Consider the following 19,953-nt stretch of genomic DNA (forward strand, 5'->3'; position numbering starts at 1 on the left):
ACAGAAGGTGCTCTAAGATCATAGAAGGGCTCCTGGTCCCAAGCTTGTGGAAGGCTTCCAATTAACTCGGCTCTTGTTGAACAATTCACTACACCTCAGTCTGGAATTTAACTAAAGGCAGCTTATGCAGTATAAAAACAAAAAAGTAGGGATTTGCCTTAGCTACAAGGTATAATCAAACAACATGGTGAATGTTTAAATAAAAAAAAATTATTACAGTAAAAGACACATTGCCATTAACCCCCCTCAGAAGACTCCCCCTCGCTTCAAACACATCCCATCGTCCTTGCCACTTTCTGAAGCAGTTCTGGAAGTCCTCTTTTGTGAGTGTCTTTAGTTGTGCTGTTGTGGCTGCCTCAATGTCCTGAATCTTTTTGACTTTGGGGAAGAGCCAGAAGTCACATGGTGCCAGCTGTGGTGAATAAGGTAGATGAGGATGCACTGTAATGTTTTTATTTGACAGAAATTATACCAGAAGCGATGTGTGACATGGAGCATTGTTATGATGGAGGATGATTAATGGCACGCTTTAAAATATACCTTCTCTCAACCGTAGCTCACACCTGACTGATTGCACCGAACAAGTTGAAACTTGTCACACAGTTACTAAGGTTCAAAGTGCCGCTTCCTGTACTGAAGATCCCTGCCTTTCCACTGGATGGCACTCGGCAGCAGCATTCACCATATTTTGTGATCACAACAGAAAGGCTTCATGTCACACATTGCTTCTGGTATATGGCAATTTCTGTCAAATAAAACCATTATGGTGTGTCCTCATCTACCTTATTCACCAGATCTGGCACCGTGCGCCTTCTGGCTCTTCCCCAAAGTCAAATTACCATGAAAGGATAATGTTTTGAATGGATTCAGGACACTGAGGCAGCCACGACAGCACAACTAAAGACACTCACGAAGAGGACTTCCAGAACTGCTTCAGAAAGTGGCAAGAACAATGGGATAAACGTGTTCGAAGTAAGGGGGAGTGTTTTGAAGGGGACTAATGGCAATGTGTCTTTTACTGTAATAAATTATTTCTTAAATTTAAACATTCACCGTAGTTTTTGATCACACCTCCTAAGAAGAGGCTGGTTTAAGTGATTCTTAATCTCCTTCTAGATACACTCCTTTGGGAAGCTAATGAATGCCATCACCCCTCGCCTCAGAGAAATGCACACACACAAAAAATTTTATATATACTTTGAGGGAGTCAATGGACTGACCCCAGGTGAGAAACTGCTCGAGAGCACTGCTTCAGGAAGAATCACAGAAAAAAGATTTTTCTACAGGGTAGGGGTGGGGATGGAGTTACTGTATGAGAAACTGACAAGAGGCTTCCCTGACCTTTTATCTAACACAATAATGACTAAAAAGGGAAAATTATTTTGGAATGATTAGATTAAGGTGACCTAAATTACCTAAAATTTAGCAGCAAACTGGCTGGGAAAACCAAAGGATTGGGGTGGGGGTTGGGGTAGGTAGAGTTGCAGAGAGAGAGAGTCAAAGTAAATGTGTCAGAAAATAGTATCTGAGGTACCTATTTTGTTTCTTTTCTCATAGGCTCTCAAAGAGTTGGGTCTTTCTTGCCAGTTGAGTTCAGCTACTTACAGGTAACCAAATGTTTGAAATCAATGTGGGCCCAGGAGGAATTGGCCTTAAGTCTTACTAAAGTCAAGTCAGTGAGACCAACAGTGAGCACTGCACAGAGAGCACGGCATCAGTGAGACCAACACAGGTGATCGATGGGGTGATCCATTGATCTTCCCGATTGTCTCATCTACTTCAAGAGTTGGAAAAATCTTTAGAAATAGCTATATTAAAAAAATTCTATTCTAATACCACCCCTGAAAAGAGCAATCAAGTGTCTAGTTAACTGCTTACTAAAAACACACCATCTGCTTTCTTGTAACTTCCATAAGAAAGTCCTAGATTTGTTTTCTACAGATACTGACCAGTTTATTTTCTCTTCTTCCAAAACCTGCTATCCTAAATTATCTGAAAAATTGTCACGTCTTTTCCATTATCTTCCTTCCTCCCCTCCCTTCCTTCCAGAAAGTTCCCTCTTACTCCTGTACAGTCAATTCTGCTGCTTCCACTCTCCGCCCACAGCAATCATTGATCTGCTCTCTATTATCACAATCATTTGAAACTGGATTCCTTTCGGTACACATAATAAATGACAATGAGGTTCAGTTTTGAAAATTGCTCAATTAAAAATGTTCCCAACATTTTAAACAAAATTAGAGACTCTGAAAAAATCTGGTTGTAATAAAAAAAAATTCAAGAAAATATATGCTTCAGTATTGTTGATCATGTGTAATATTCTAAAATTACAACGTTTAAGTGATAAAATAATGTCAGAAACAGTATTGAACTATTCAAAGCACATTTGATATGCGTCTACCTTAAGGCTCAGCTTCCGCATTTAATATTAAAGTCCCATGGGGTCCCAATTTCATTCACGTTGGCATCTCTAGTACCTACCTAACACAGTCAGCATAACAAATGATAAAAAATTGCTCAATTACTGATCTAGGTAACTAGATCTATTTTTATCCTTAGCATTGTCTACAGCTGTTCCAATTAACAAGTTAAATAATTGTTGCAGAATCAAACACCATTTTTAAAATGCTGTACAAATTCTCCATAATTTTACAGTTTTAACCAAAACCTGGTAAGATGCTTATAATAGAGAATGGTGGCATTTTTTGGCCTACCATGTAAACTAATCATCAAAATAATTAATGCTTAAGTTGTTTAGTTCTAGCAGATGGTATACCACTTGGTAAAATATGCACTTAAATAATATTGCCACATATGCATTATTACTTTCATTCCTGTGTCACAGATAAGAAATCTAAGGTTCAAACAGGTTAAATAAGGGTACACTAGCTCATATTGAATCTAAGCTCTGAGAGCACCCCAACTCAAAAGTATTTGTTCTTTTACATATAGCATGCTATTTGGGTAACTTGTGATCATGGTTAATTTGAGTCCGTCACATTAAAAGTTGTCTTCTATTTTTCTCCATGCCTACCTAAATCATAAATACTATAGGAAAACTGATTACACATAATTCTGTAATTAACTTATATCTGAACAGAGAACCCTATGATTTCACTGATATGTGGTATATAAACCAAAAACAACAAAAGAACAAGACAAACAAATGAGAAAGAAAAACTCATAGACACAGATAATAGTTTAGTGGTTACCAGAGGGTAAGGGGGGAGAGGGGTGGTAGATGAGGGTAAAGGGGATCAAATATATGGTGATGGAAGGAGAACTGACTCTGGGTGGTGAACACACAATGGGATTTATAGATGATGTAATACAGAATTGTACACCTGAAATCTATGTAACTTTACTAACAATTGTCACCCCAATAAACTTTAATTAAAAAATAATAATAATTTAAAAAAAGAAATGCTTGTGTTCAAGTTAGCCTTATTTAATAACAGCCCCAAGCCATTCCCATAACTTTGATTACAGTGTATTATAATTGTTCTATTTTATTTTTAGTCATTGTTGTGGATTTTTTACATTGTTGTGCCTAATTTATAAATTAAACTTTATCATAGGCATGTATGGTTAGGCAAAAAACCATAATATGTATAGGGTTCTGGACTATCTATGGTTTCAGGCATCCACTGGGGGTCTTGGAACAAATCCCCCACAGATAAGGGGAATTTCTGTATTTAGCACTATGTTAGCAGTTTTGGGGAATAAAAAAAATATAAAACATAATCCCTGTTTTCCAAAGAGGTTATAATTGTTAGATGAATTCTATGCCACATACCAATTAAATAACAATCCAAGTAAAACACAGAGGAATGAAGGCAAGGGATGACTGGATGTGGATACATGTGGCTGAGGTTTCATATCCAAGGCTGAATCTGAGCCGGCCCCGCCTCACCCAGAGGGTCTATGGGCCACTTTAAGAACCTCTGGTCTACCACATCACTTCTGAAATTATTCCTTATTCTTCCAGTTTTGGGGGTAGCCTGCTTGGGTTACTCTTTTCTTAGTTGTATGAGTATATTTTTAGAAAAGGGTTACTTATCACTTTGTGTTTCATTTTTCTTAAAATAGGGATCATTATTAAATCATAGGGTTACTGTGAGGATTATAAATGTAAAGCACTTAGAACAGCACCACGTACAAGACAGTACTTGATAAACATTACTATTATACAATGATTTACCTCAAACCTGGAGTAAAAAAGTCTAATCTAATCTACAGGGTGGGTGGGGATATGAAATATAATGAAATACACTAAAAGTTAACTTTTATCTAAAAGTTATAAACTTGATAAAAGTTAAAACTTGACATCTAAAAGTTCCAGAGTTAAAGATCCATAAAGTGATCACAACTAAGGTGGTAAGAAAAAAAAATTACCTCAAAATTATCATTTAAAAATGAGTCAAGAGTAGATTTGGGATAGACTTTGGATTCAGAAAGCATCTACTGAATGTTTTCAAAACTGATGCATTTCCTTCATGATTTTGAAAATAAAAATATATCTTCAATTAACAGTTATGAAGCAAATGATATACTTTTCATTTTTTTAATGAAAAGCAAAATTAGTAGACATTTAAAAAATGTAATAAAGGAAAGCTACAAAGTACTGACACTTGTATTATAGCAACTATGTAAACACCAGCATCCACACCTTGAATCAAAGTGAAAAAGAAAAATATAGGCTGAATGAAAAACTAGTCAGGAGTCCGAGACCTATCAGCCTATGTGAGAGGGAAGTACTGAGAGGGGGTGGTGGTGACCATCAGGAGGAAAGGAGTGGGGGTTAACAGCCTGCAGTGATGGCGAAATACTTCTGTCCACAACGGATTGGGGGCAGGATAAAGGACTCTAGAGCCTTCACCTAATTGTGGGCAAGGCAGAGCCATCCAAACAGCTTCCTGGGACTATTCCCATTCCTGCCCCAGGCCTAAGACACACACAGAAAGCAGAGCAGGGAGTTTGCAAAATCACCCCACAAAATAAACTGGCAGTTTGAGGTAGCAAACACTGAAAAGCTAAAAGAGGATATTGTAGTCTGCAAACTCTGCTGTCAATTATGTGAAAACATGGCAGAGAACTTCCACATTCTTACTTCTGCAAGAGCTCCCACACTTCTGCAGGACTTCTACAATCATATTCTGGGAGTCCAGCATCTGACTCAGGCAGTAAACCTGTACTAAACCCCAAGAGCAGGGAAAAATGGAAGCAGCAGCCTGGAATGCTTCTAGGATTCTAGGAGTGCTTCTTCATGTAATCAGCTTTATGCCTCCATCGGCCTCACTGACAGAACACGAACTTACATATAGGTAAGGTGAAAATGAAGTTTTATGCACATCCTATGTTTCTAATATATTCCAAACCAGCTCAGGTGCTGTTTAAACGCACAGGAGGAGACGTATAGGAAATTTGGTGAGTAGAAAAACAGTGAGAAGGCTACTCATCAGTGTGAGCCAAACGTTACACTTCTCTTGAGCAAATCTTTCGGATAAAATACTCAACACTCACCATGATTACTTCTGAGAGGAAAAGACAGTGAAGGACAAAGGCACCAGGGGAATTCTAATTTGTGATCTTTTCTCAAAAACAATTAGCATGATTAAAAGGAATGTATTGACTTACCTGGAAAATATCTGTCTTGTCTTCAAATAGACTGACAAAATATTTATAGTCAGCATAAGCCCAGAATTTGGAATGATCATAATCCCTGAATGGTCCAGAAATACCAGAGTGGTCACAGTTCCAGGCCAGAAACTCTTCAATTGTAGCTTCTACGTAACTACATGTAGTTTCAAACTGAGGAACTGCAATGTAAGAGATCCAACTTTAAAAGTATATGGAACACAGTTCCAAATATTTTGGTTTTTTCAAATGAACACAATTTCAACCAAAAATGTTAGCTATCATTTAACATTAATTAAAAGCTAATTTTGTACTTGTTATATAATTAAAACCATTTACAACACTCATAACACCCATGATTAAACACAAAAGTAACAAACATGGTTTTAACTTTACTAAGGCACATTCATGTTAAAAATTAAAATCTGCATATTTAAGAACTGATTCAATTTGATAATTTTTGAGAAGCACTTAGAACAGTGCCTGGCACACAGTACCCCATCAATATGTAGAAGCTTTTAGTATTATCAACATCATCAAGAATTTACCATAACATAGTTTTTTTACATAGTTTTTTTTTACAAATACTTTTTTAACAAACAAAAACCTATGTGGCAAGAAAGCCGTATGATGCTGAGAAATAGAAGTCATGTCTAAATCATCAGTAAGTTCCAATGTAAGCCTGAAGACATTGCACGGTCTTGCGAGTTTTCACTTCATAGAATTCAACCCCACTGATCCCACTGAATGCAAAAGCCATTACTTGAGCCACTTGCTCTTGGCGTGGACTGGCCACAGTTAAGGCCAGGTGGTAGGCAGTCTGCACTGCAGCCTCATCAGGGGACTTCATTTTCTGTCACAGCTGGCTCTGTACTTTAAAAAATGAAAAGCTAAAAATGCAAAATTTACGCATAGAACTGTTACTGTCATGGGAAAATTGCAATGAATGGAATGAATGGAAATGACAGACTTTTTCATTTACATAGTGATTTCAAAACAGAATCTTTTCACTCCTTCCTGGTAGTAGCAGCACCAAAGGTACTGTTTTCATTTTGTTATCATGACAATGTCTGTCTGGGTAGTACAGTTGTTTTCTTTATTTATTCTATGCAATGGAATTGTTCCTTTCTAACTTCATTATTATTGTTCTTTCATTTAACATTGAAGTAGCCTAAGCAGCTGCAACTTTCATCCCACTTACTGTCAAAGAATTAAGAAGATTCTCAACTGAGTTTAGTTTGGAAATAGTGTTTAACTGAGTTTGCTTTTAACTCTCATAAAAGGGAGTCTTAAAGTATTTTTTGTCCAACAGGGAAACAAATACTTCTCCATTTTGTTAGACTTCTTCATTTTATAAGCAAGAAACACTGCAAGGATTATAGGTACTGAGTAGGACTTTTGATCATCAATCTACCCCCTATCTACAAATGTTTAGAGTTATTTCTAAAATTGCTTGCCTAATTACCGCTAGCTGAGTTATAGTGTTGCCACTGAGCACTTATGTTGGTAAATTTGATCCACATGGTTTCTAAGAGTTACTTGATATCATCTACTTCCTAAAATAAGCTAAGAAGTACATTATATTCAAATATGCTAATTATTATTAATATTATTTCAAGCATTCTAAAAAAATTCTAACCAATGCCTAAAACAGAAATAAACTCAATAGAAAAGGAACCAAGTTATCATTGCTTATAAAATTATATGCCTGTGCTCCTAGAAAACCCACAAGAATAAACTAAAAAACTATGTATACTAATAAGTGGCTGGATAAAAAATAAACATGCAAAAATAAGTGGTTTTTATTTATGCACCAATCACAACTAGTTAGAAAAATATAATAGGCTAAAAAAATTCCTCATGACAGCTATAAAAATTTTCAATGTCTTAAGAAATCTGTAGACCTACATGAAAACTCCAAATCTTTTTACTGAGAGATAAAATGAACTTAATAAGTGAAGATAACATGTTGTATAGAAAGATACAGTAGTATTACAAGGTAGATTTGTTACTGTAGGCAGAAAGAATAGGGCTGTGGAGTGGGGGGGAGAAGAAGGGAAGGAGTAAGTGTGGGAAACGAAGGAGGAGATGAGACCATTCTTAAGAAAAGGTGCAGCCACAGCAAATTGTAATAGATTATAATACTATTAGCATTGCGGTCAGGGAAAAATCTCCACCCCCTGTGTCACCATGACAGTTCTGATAAGGGCGATGTAAAAACCTCCCTATGGGAGGGAGTGCTCAACTAGGATCGGCCTGGGAACACCTGCAATGCCACCCCTAAAACTTGAATATTTCACGCCCTCCTTAGAATAAAATCCTAAGCTTCCTTGTTCTTTGGAGCAGTTGCCCTCCTTCAGGCCTGCCCACGCCCACTATTTTGGGAGTGCACTCTTTTTCTTTACTTTAATAAATCCACTGCTTGCTTGGCTTTGTTCGTGTGGCTTATTTGTACATCCTGCAATGCCTTCCTACGATGGTACAAGAACCCTTTTTCTCCGGGAACAGATTCTTCCCAAATTAATTTATAGCATTTAATACATTTTCATTTAAAATCTGAATAGGATTTGTTTAATGTGAATATATTATTTAACTCTAAAATTCATTCAGAGGAATAAAATTCAGTAATATCTAAGAAAATACTGAGAAAGAAGAGTAATTTAGAGAGCACGAGTTATTCTTCCAAATATTAAAATATATACCAGTTGCTAAACTAGTTTTTTAAAAGTGTTTTTTAAAAACTGATAGCTCAATTTGTGGTCCAAAAACATGCTAGAATATATAATAATATAGTAACATAATAAAGATGGTTTCAAAGTCAGTATGGGAAAAAAAGTATTATTCAGTAAATGGTACTGAAATAAAAGGTATTGATATTTCCAACTTAACTATTGGAAAAGTCAGTGAACACCATATACTGAAATAAATATGGAATAAATAAAGAGTAAAATGTAAAAATGAAATCACTAAGTTATTAGAAGAAAATATTAGGATAATAATCTATTCTCAGGATACAGGAGACATTTTTAAATAAATAAAAATAAGATTTAAAATGTTAATGAAACATTATTTAATTTGACTATTTAAATGTAAAAATGTGAAGCAAAATTAAAAGCCAAGCAATAGGGGCGGCTGGATGGCTCAGTTGGTTAAGAGCGCGGGCTCTCAACAAGGTTGCTGGTTCAATTCCCGCATGGGATGGTGGGCTGCGCCCCCTGCAACTAAAGATTGAAAACGACAACTGGACTTGGAGCTGAGCTGCGCCCTCCACAACTAGATTGAAGGACAACGACTTGGAGCTGATGGGCCCTAGAAAACACGCTGTTCCCCAATATTCCCCAATAAAAATAAAAATTTTTTTTAAAAAGTTAAAAAAAGCCAAACAATAAACTGAGAAACATATTAGTAACAAATACAGTATTCTTAATATATAAAGAATTTATTTTTTAAAAAAATCCAGAAACCCCCAATAAGGAATAGTCAAAGAACAATTACCAGAAAAAAAAAATACAAATTACTAATAAACATGAATACATGTTCAACATCACCAGCAATCAAAGGACTGTTAATTAAAATCATGAGATACCATTTTTCACCTATCAGCAAGATTATTTTTTAAAAAGCACTTTCTTCAAAGCATTTGACCATAGTATGAAATACCTTTCAATCTTTCCCTCCACAAATACCTGAATGTCCACTAGGTGCTCGACCTACGATGACACATGGCCCTCACAAAGGTGACCTTCTTGAGGGGAAGAGAGACTTTAAACAGTTAATACATAACCAACCATGTGATTATAACTGTGCTAAGGGTTACTAAGAAATATAAGGTGCTCTAAGATAAATAGTCAAACTGCTTTGGGGCGTGGGAGAGGGAGGTGTAGTCAGGAAAGACTTCCATGAGAAAATGACATGTGAGCTAAGAGCTGAAGGAAGAAGAGGAATAAACTAGCACAAGCAGGGGTAAGGGGAACTGGGAGCAGAGAGAATGGCTAGACTACATATGCAAAGGCCCTGAAGTAAGAAGAGCAACCTCTGGAAATACAAAAACTTAAGAAATGCTTGTTTGGTCTGAGCTCAGGCAGGGGGATTACGCTGAGGCTAACAGAGCTTTCCACACCACCATAAAAATGTTGGTCTTCAGCATAAGCGTAATGGGAAACCACTGCAACATTTTAAGCTGAGAAATAAGATGAAATTTGCTTTTTAAAAACTGTCTCTGGTTTCAGCATGAAGAATGGCCTAGGTGGGGAGTGCAGGCAGTGCAGAAGGACAAGGAATTCGGCTACTGCCACTATGGAGGTGAGAAAGCAGGGTAACCCAACGAGAGGATGGCCATGGAGAAAGAGAGAAGCACGTGAACACTAGATATTTAGGGTGTAAGTTACTGAGTCACAGCCACCATTTAGGAGAGGCATTCAGAACGACTCACACGTTTCTTGTGTAAGAAGCAGCTTCAAGGATATTGCTGCTACTGATGATAATAATCAGACCCGTTGACCCAGTCATTCTCCTTCTAAGACTCTATCCTACAGAAATAATCAGCAAGTTGGACAAGATTTATTTTCAAAGATGTTCACTACAGTACAGTCTTATTTATAAATGTAAAACTTGTAAGCAACTTAAAAACAATCACTAATAATGCCAAGTGCTAGAAAAGATGCGAAACAACTAGAATACTTCATTGATGGGAAAGCAAAATGGCACAGGGACTCTTGAAACAGTTTTCTAGTTTCGTATAAACATATATTTATATACACATAACCTAGAAATCCCCCTTCTGGGTACTTACCCTAGGAACAAATGTTTGTGTGTACTCAGAAACCTATACAAGAATGTTTATAGCAGCTCTACTCGTAGCAGAGAGAGAGAGAGAGAGAGAGAGAGAGAGAGAGAGAGAGAGAGAGAGGGAGAGAGGGAGGGAGGGAGGAACAACATAAATATACATTGGCAGGTGAACAGATAAACTGTGATGGATAATATTTCATAATATGATGGAATGTTATTCAACAGCAAAAAGGAACAAACTACTGATAAGTGCAACAATATGGATGAATCTCAAAATCATTATGCCGAGTGAATGAAGTCAGACGCAAAAGAGTACCTAGTGCATAATTCCATTTATTTGAAAGGCTAGAAAAAGCAAAACTAATTTATAATGACAGAGCAGATTAGTTGTTGCCTATGGGAGTGAGAGCTCTTTGGAATGATGGGAAAGTTCTATGTCATGATCAGGATAGTGATTGCATGGGTATATACATTTATCAAAACTCAAAGTTGAAATGGTCATATCTTAAGACTTAGCCAGCTCATTTTTAGGTATAGAGCAACATTTATCAAACTGCTTATAGAGACCTATTATTAGTGAACCATTAAATCAATCTAGTGTGTCTACTCAGAGGGATATTTACCCTAAAACTAATAAAGCTTGTTTCAGGCCCTCTCACTTGCAAAGCTTTTTCCAAGGCCTAGTTACTAATTTTTCATTTATAATTTTGTATTCTTTTTCTAAAGAGGGCCCTCAAATTATAAACTTTAGGCCCCCAAAAGCAGGATGTGTATTTGGATGACCAGAATTTTTTTTTAATGAAATGGAATAGAAAATATGAGACTGTTTTGTAAAACTTTTGTTTCAGTTTATATAATGGATCATAAAATTTTAATTTTTTTTTTATCAGGGTTTGTGTTTAAGAAAAGAAAAACAAAATGAAATTTGGAAAAAAAACAAAAAAAAAACTTCTAAGCAACTAAATAATCAAAATCAGAGGATTTTAAAAATCAATTACGATACTATCATCCAATGGAATATTAGGTAGCTATTTAAAAGTCACGTTTACTACCAAGAAAAGCTGCTCAGAATATGTTAAGAAAAAAAGAAGCAGGCTGTGAAAATTAATAAAGCTTTATTTTTAAAATACAAAAAGACTTGCATGGACATACGTACACTTTGGTAATAGGAGCGAGTATCTTTATCTCTTGGTAACAGGACCAAGTGTTTAAAGTTTCTTTGGATCTTCCCATTTTTTCAATGTTCTCTACAATGAGGAAGTCATACCTTTTTAACGATTTCTAATTTTAAATAACATTTGTTGAGCATTTACTATGTGCTAGGCATTATTCTAAATGTTTTATGCATACAGACGCATTTAATCTTGAAAACATTTCTAAGATAGAGAAAAGTTAAGTGATTTGCCCAAAGTCACATAGTAAGTCAAAATTTGACCCAGTCAGTTCTTTTATACCACTCTACCCTATATTGTTTGTGGAAGTATTGCATTTGTACTCAAGTAATAACTTTAAATAGAACAAATTAAGACAACCCACAGAATGGGAGAATATATTTGCAAGTCATCTGTCTGATAAGGGTCTAGTATCCAGAACATATAAAGAAACCTTTTACAATTCAACAATAAAACAAAAAAACCAAAAAACCCCAAAAGCAAAAAACATCTCAATTAGAAAATGGGCAAAGGATCTGAATAGGCATTTCTCCAAAGAAGATATCTAAACCAGTATGTCAAAACCGAATGAGATAATACTTTACACCCACACTAGGATGGCTAGAATAAGAGACGGAATAAGAGTTGGCAAGGGTGGAGAAATTAGAACCCTCAGACATTGGCGTGGGAATGTAAAATGGTTCAGCTACTTTGGAAAGCAGTTTGGTAGTTCCTCAAAAAGTTTAAACAGAGTTACTGTATGACTCGGCAATTCCACTTCTAGGTATAAATCCAAGAGAAATGAAAACATATGTCCATACAAAAACATGTACATAAATGTTCATAGCAGCATTATGCATAATAGCCGAAAAGTGGAAACACCCATATGTCCGTCAACTGATGAATGAATAAACAAAATGTGATACATACATACAATGGAATATTATTCAGCAATAAAAATAAATGAAGTACAGATACATGCCACAACATGGATGAATCTTGAAAACACGCTATGTGAAAGAAGCTACACACAAAAAGCCACATATTGTATAATTCCATTTATATGCTCTGTCCAGAATAGGCAAATCAATAAAAACGGAAAACAGATAGATTAGTGGTTGCCAGGTGCTGGGGGAAAGGTGGAATAGAGTGACTGCTTAAGGGGTATTGGGCTTCCTTATGGGGTGATGAAAATGTTCTGCAATTAGAATTAGATTAGATGGTTACACAACATTGTGAATATGGTAAAACCACTGACTGTGATTTTTAAATTATGTGAATTTCATCTGAATTTTTTAAAAGGAACAAATTATCTTTAGTTAAAAACTCAGCGGAGTTGCTCACAACTGCAGAGACTTTCTACTTTCTTTTTCTTTTATGCTTAAGTATTAACTTGGAAATGTCAAATTACTGTGCCTAATCTATAAAACAAGATAATATTAGTACATTTTAAGAGGCTTTTAGAAGATTAAGAGAGTTAATATGTATAAAGCACTCAGAACAGTGCCTGACACAACAGCTCTCAATAACTGTTAGCTATTAGTAATATTATTGTGTATTTGGAGTCTAACCAGAATACAAAAAAAAGTTATAATTTCTACTTTTCCCCAAATTATTGTCTAACAGACATTTCAATGATTGGAAGATTTATTTCACTACAATCAAAAAGGAAAACGCACAGGCTGATTTTTATGTGGCTGCTGCTGGTCTAGCATTTAATTTTAAAATACAATAACCATTTTGGTCTGTGATTGGAATGAGATGCCAAAGAGTTTCAGGTATATTAGTCCTGATTTACCTGTCATTGGAGTACAAGGGGGCTCTAGACACCGAAAACCAAATCATTCTAAGAGATCTACTAGAAGGTGAACATGAAAGAAAGAAGCTTGGAGAAGATGGGTAATTCTCTAGCCCCTTCTGGCTTATTAACAGATATTCATAGAGCCACTTATCGTGAAACTTAAAACCCTCAATTGCTAGACTACCAAACTTTACCCGTATTTAAACAGAGGTTAAACATACATTCTGAAGCCAGACAATGGTTATGGACTCCTTTAGATGAGAGACAGCACTACTTTCCTTTAAATTAACTATTTTTAGAGTTAACAGTAATTGCTTTATCTGACTATAAAGCAAAAAATCAAAATGTTACAAGTCTTCCGGGAGGAAGAGTGAGCTGGCAAAATCTAATTGCTTAAGGAAATGAAAAAACAGCTTTCCCTATGCTTCAGTTAAGCAATGCAATAGAGGTCAGGCTGTTGATAAAGCAGATAAAATTACAACCAAGACTGAGCACTATAAATAGTGCCTAAAGCCACAAATAAAAGGACACATTCTATGTGAGTCAAAGGGGAAGCGACTATTAGGTTAGTAATGGTCTTTTTCAATCACATGGGTACAGAAATAATAGCACATTAACAAATATTTATTAAGTGTCTACCACATTCAATGAATCATGGTATGTGAACAAACACATTTTTATATGAGGTTATAAACTACAGACTGTTTATTCTGAAAAAAACATGTTAATACATACTGTCCTTCTAAAATTTCCAATAAAATATCCCTATCTGCAAAGGATTCTCTAGAGATAAAGAAACGACTGCTGGGAATGTGGAAATGCTACTGAAGAGACATAATTATTATGATTATCTTTGGTCCTACCTGTATCTGTGCTTTTCATTCCCATCCTGAATCGTATCTGCTTGCCATGGAGGACCTCAGAAAGGTATTTAGCAGTCCAGTGTCGTGCTGGCCAATCAAAAACCATGTTACAGAAGATTGCAGGTTGTTGTAAGGACATGACAATTTCTTTTGCTTTCTCTGGCGTAAAAGGTTTGACAAGTTCACCTGCAGAGAGAAATAAATAGAGCAATAGATAGACAACTATAAAGTTATTTCATATAATATTAAAAAATAGCAATATTGTTTCTATTATGGCAAATCTTTCTGTGTAATTACACTGCACTTTATGCGTCATTTATTACTGTTTATATAAATATTTGGCCTTAAAGAACTGTAATTGTTGAATGATTTTTCTCATATTAAATTTTAAATGTTGGAAAATATTTACAATTTTCAATGTGAAAAGTGTTTTTAAAGAAGGCTTGCCAACTATTTAACTTTAAAAAGATGCAATTTGTTTGAAAACATTATTTCCCAAATAGAGGAGTATATAAGAAATGCTGATGGAAGCTACTCTAGAACAGTTGGAGTTGCTTGAGTCAGCAACAATTCTACTTGCTATATCACGCGTTCATGCCAAAAAGACCACCGAATTAATAAAAATACATCAGTCAATTGGAAAAGGGGAATTCCTTTTATTGCAAGATTTTAAAAGATAGAAAATGTGCTAGGATGAATATCAGTGTTAATCCTTGGCTTCAATTGCACCTACTTGTATAAACAGTAAAGGGGATATGCACAAACTGAGTACCTCACTAAATTTCACAAAAGCATGGAATATTGACTCTAGATAGGATAGTAAAGATTTGTATTTGTTAAATAAAAGAAAAGTAAGTTTCTCCTTAAAGATACCTTAAGATGAAAGTTTGGGGGGAAAGTTAAAGAGTGCTTCATTCTCTGATCCCCAAAACATATAACGGGGGTACCAAAAAAATGCATACAAGTGGATAGTTTGGTCAATGTTGCTCAAGCAGTAATTAGCCGTTATCAGAAGTAACCACTTTGAGTAAAGTGGTAACCACTTTGAGCACCTCTTGTAATTACAGAAGTCAAACTGACTTGTATTCATCTTTTGTTATCAATATATACTGAGTATTACAATTTTAATACAGTTTTCCTTTCTTAAAATGTATATACATTTTTTGGCACCCCATGTATTTATGATTCTCTAGAACAATTAGCTAAACCCTCTATTTCAGTTACCTTATATGTGATTATACTTAATTCAAAGAATTAAGAAGAGCTCATAAATAACCCAAATTCTCTCATCATCCAACTTTCTTCTAAACTTTCTGATAAAAGGAAAAAGGAAAGGAAAAGATTCATTGAGGAACTTGAGTAATTCGTACTGGCCTGAATGTAAGTCTTGTTTTTAAAGAAAATGAAATTTTAAGTCCATTTGGCCTCCTTTCTCAGTCCAGAGCAAAAACTTGGAATCCTTTCCCAAACCCTTGGTAAAAGGGAGCAGGCTCTCAGCCCTCTGCAGTTGACATTGAGACCGATCTGTCACCTTCTATACAGACAGGGCTTCCAAGTGAGATCAGTGTGGATGCTTACAGGGAGAGGGCAGGTAAAAGAGCGGGGAACTACGTGAGAGGGGAAGGGAGAAGGCACCGTAAGGTCTGGATGTAAAAGAAGCCCCGAGTCTATTTTTAACTGACCTTTAAGTACTAAAGAGCCCGGTTAAGGAAAAGAGGATGTGACCAAGAATAACATTTTCTGTCTTTCCTTGGGATTTTTCCCTCACTTTGACATATATGATAAATTCACATTAAAGACCTGAACCCATACTAGCCTATAAATGTAAATACAAGGGTAAGGAAGACTGTAATGCCCCAAATCTTCCTGGACTTGGGAGTGCCTGGATTCCATATGTATGAAAACGGACCAGTTGCGCTTTTATTATATATTTTTAAAGTTTTGCTAGACTATGAAAAGCTATAACACATTCCTGATAATACTTTGTTGTTTGTGGCATATAAATTAGAATTATCCTTTGGGGAACAACTAAGAAAATGAAGGAGTCTCAAAGAACCACCCATTAACCTGGTAACTCATGTTATAGGAATTTGCTTTTAACAAAATAATTAATCATAAGCTATATGCATATTCACATATATTATAAATGTATACACATACACATAAAATATCTACTACTACAATGTAAAACTCAAAATATAAACAACCTAATGTCTAAAGGTAGAAAAATATGTATTCAATATTTTCCCCATGGTACATTATACCCATTAACAATTAAAATGAGGGCTACATAGAAATGTGTGGAGATGTAGGGACTGGAATTGACCCAGAGAGCCACTGCAATAGCCAAGTGAGACGTGTGATAATAAGGCCCTGAACAACAATGGGTAGCAGTGAGGAAGGCAGAAGATTGTAGAGATGGAGAAATACTAAGAGAATAATATCAAAGACTGTTACGATCAAAGAGACGTGGGGTGGGAGGCAGATGCAGCTGTAAGGAAGACTGAGGTTTCCTTACTTTGTGACTTACCGTAAGAGAAAAGTCAGAAGCAACAGCTGGACATGCTGGGAAGATGAAGAGTTTGGTTTCGAAAATCATCATCCTAACAGTACCATATATATATTGTATAATGCATTACTATTTGCCACATATTTTTATATACATTGAAATAAAAGTGCTCATGTGACTCTCTAAGAAGCCTGTAAAACAGAGGCACAGAAGGTATTTTATTATCATTATCCAAAGGAAGAAATGGAAGCTCAGAGATCAAAGATCAACACCCCAGTGATGAACTGGACCTATAAGTCAGGTTCCCTGATTCCAAGTGCAGTGCTCTTTCTACTGCACAATCCTACTTCCAGAGAGCTAAAACTGAAGGCCTTACACTAGCACTAAGAACTCAGGAGAGATAGTAGAACCTGAAAAAATAAATAGGTTCGGGAAAGTTTTAGATCAATTCATAGATAATGAATCTATGTGTGCAACTGAGAGGGAAGAATGCTTTGGTTTGCATGTGCGAGCCTATGTGTGTGTGTGTGTGTGTGTGTGTGCATGTGCGTGTGTGTATGTATACGTGTGTTGGGAGAAGTACTAATATCTGCAGTAGAGACTAAGAGTTGGCTACCTTACCCAATACCCATTTTCTTCTTCCTTACTAACAGAACTTTGGGCACTGGAAGTGGCTGAAAAATTACATTTCCTAGACTCCTTTGCAGACAGGAGTGGCTAGAGATATGTATCTAGAAGTTGCTGAGTCAGCCTTTTTGCCCTTATTCTCCTCTCCTATCTTCTGCCTGGAAAACAGACATAGTGGTTAGCCACGCTGAGAGATAAAAGAAAGACCCAGGGAACTGCAACCTCAGCTTGCAAAGATGTCCATCTTTGTGTCACTGAGCCAAAACCAGCAAAATTCTACGTCCTGAATCCTTTCACAAAAAACTAACTCTTAGAGTTAAGACTCTGGTATTAGTTCATAACTGGTATAACGTTCTGAGGCTATCATTTTCAAGGACAACCATACTCTCCCTGTTAGAAACAAGACAACAGGCCCCAGATAGAGCTGCTTATGTAAGCCCCACATCACCAAACCAAGACCTACAGGTTCGGCCTCTCTCAGCAGTGGAAACTTAAACCAGTCCATCAGGAAGCATCTGGTCAGTACTAGTGCGGTAATCTGCCCAGGAAACCTCTGCCACCCACTAAAGGAAAATGACCTTGCCACAACTAACCCACTTTCTGCTGTAGGGTAACTTCCTTATTCCCATTCCCTTCTGCCTTTCATTTTGTACAGCTCCTCGGAGCTCCTTTCTATCTGTGAGATGGAATGGTGTCCAATTCAGGAAACTTTGGATAAAGCCAGTAAGATCTTGCACAGTTGAATTTTTTTAAGCCTAAATTTTAATAACTGTTAGATTTAAATTACTAGTTTTCAACCTTATTCAAAAACATTCAGAAGGTGACATAAGAGTAAGCCACAAGTTATAATACAGAAACTCACCATAGTGACACAACATGAATAAAAAACTGGGTTCTGGCATGGGGAGCTAATTTATTTCTAAATATATATACATGCCTATGATGGCTTTATCAATCTGACAACTATTCTATAAACATACAAGCAACTTAAAAACCTTTGGAATGGTAGATATTAGGGTGAAAAATAATGAACCATATTGGGGCCATGTCAGAAAAACACGGATGGGATTATTCAAGTATTGTTTAACAAAATGACTGCAGTGTTTGTGCTAAACACTGAATGGTAAAACTTATACCGAAGATAATATTTTATTTTATAGTCACTATTTCAAACTGTCAATACAAACTGGAAAATTCTCCTGGAAGTTAACTTAAGGCTTAAGTAAAATGATGAAGTTATAAACCCTTTGAATTTCAAGCTCTCGAAAGTGGAGCCACTGAAGAAACCACAAAAGAAATGCTGAGGTGTTAGGATGTGAAGTCGCCAATACCAATGCTTAGTGTGGTAGTGAGCACCCCAGCACATTCATTTGGGGAAAGGAGACAGCCACCATCCTCTTCTCATCTTCGTCTCATCACTCTCGCCCAGCTTATCCAGAAAATTGTCTTATCCTCCTCACTTCAATCCATTTATGAGCCAGAAAATGGCTCCTAAACATTTATAAGTTCAAAGTAATACTGGTCCTAAACCTAAAGCAAGAAAAAGTAAATCTATATTATAAATGAAGTTAATACTAGAAAGAATGATGTCTCGAAAACTAAAGCTCTTTAAAATGTTCCAAAGTATCTTCAAAATTTCTACCAAATGTTTCCATCTTTTCAGCTTCCAATAAGTAAATTTTCCACAATCCAAAATAAACTGGTTATTTCATCTCACTTTTCATATCCAACAGCGGAATCTTGAAGAGATATGTGCACACCCATATTCATAGCAGCACTATTCATAATAGCAAAAGGTAGAAGCAACCCAAATGTACACTAACTGACAAACGGATAAATAAAATGTTTATCCATACAGAGGAATATTGTTCAGTCTTAAAAAGGAAGGAAATTCTGCCACATGCTACAACATGGATGAACCTTGAGGATATTATGCTAAGTGAAAAAAACAGTCACGAAAAAGCAAATACCGTATTATTCCATTTATACAAGGTATCCGAAACAGTCAAATTCATAGAAACAGAAAGTAGAATGGCAGTACCAGAGCTGATGGGAGAGGGGAAAAGGGAGTTGTTTACTGATTTATAAGGTGCAAAGGTCCTGGAGATTTGTTTCACAACAGTATGAATATACTTAACACTAGTGAATTGTACTCTTAACATAATAAACTTTATGTTATTTGGTTTTTACCACAGTTAAAAAATATTCAATAGTATTGTTTCACTAATGGTCATCATTATCAAATATAAAGTATTTTAACCTACATACGAATTACATATGTGCTCTAGCATGGAAATTTTTTTACTTTTTGAGGTCAGAGAGGTTTTTCCTTGCTTCCCCCTGCCCTTTTTAAAAATGAGAACAAGAATGACATGGAGAGTATCTCAAACTGAAGAGGAGTAAATCTAGTTAAGTAAGAGTGTCAGCTGTATATGAAACTCAAGTCTGTATAATCCTGGAAGGAGATAGTTCTTTGGGAAGGACTGGAAGAACAGTTACAAAGAATTCATCGTTTTCTTCATCAAGGCAGAAACCTGGATATAACTAAAGCTATGAGAGCCCAATAGAAATATAAGA

At 35.9% G+C, this 19,953-nt stretch overlaps 1 protein-coding gene across 2 annotated transcripts in view; it reads right to left on the minus strand.

The window, feature by feature from the left end:
• HSPBAP1 (HSPB1 associated protein 1) overlaps positions 1-19,953 on the minus strand; it is a 40,109-nt gene that overhangs the window by 13,711 nt on the left and 6,445 nt on the right. For both annotated transcript variants that reach the window (XM_081028718.1, XM_081028719.1), the window contains 2 exons: positions 14,241-14,426; positions 5,638-5,819 (listed from right to left, as the gene is read on the minus strand). In XM_081028718.1, coding sequence (XP_080884844.1) covers positions 5,638-5,819; positions 14,241-14,426 — 368 coding nt within the window. The remainder of the gene's footprint in view (positions 1-5,637; positions 5,820-14,240; positions 14,427-19,953) is intronic.

The sequence above is a fragment of the Rhinolophus hipposideros genome, assembly GCF_964194185.1.
Source record: "Rhinolophus hipposideros genome assembly, chromosome: 2".
Taxonomy (NCBI): Eukaryota; Metazoa; Chordata; class Mammalia; order Chiroptera; family Rhinolophidae; genus Rhinolophus; species Rhinolophus hipposideros.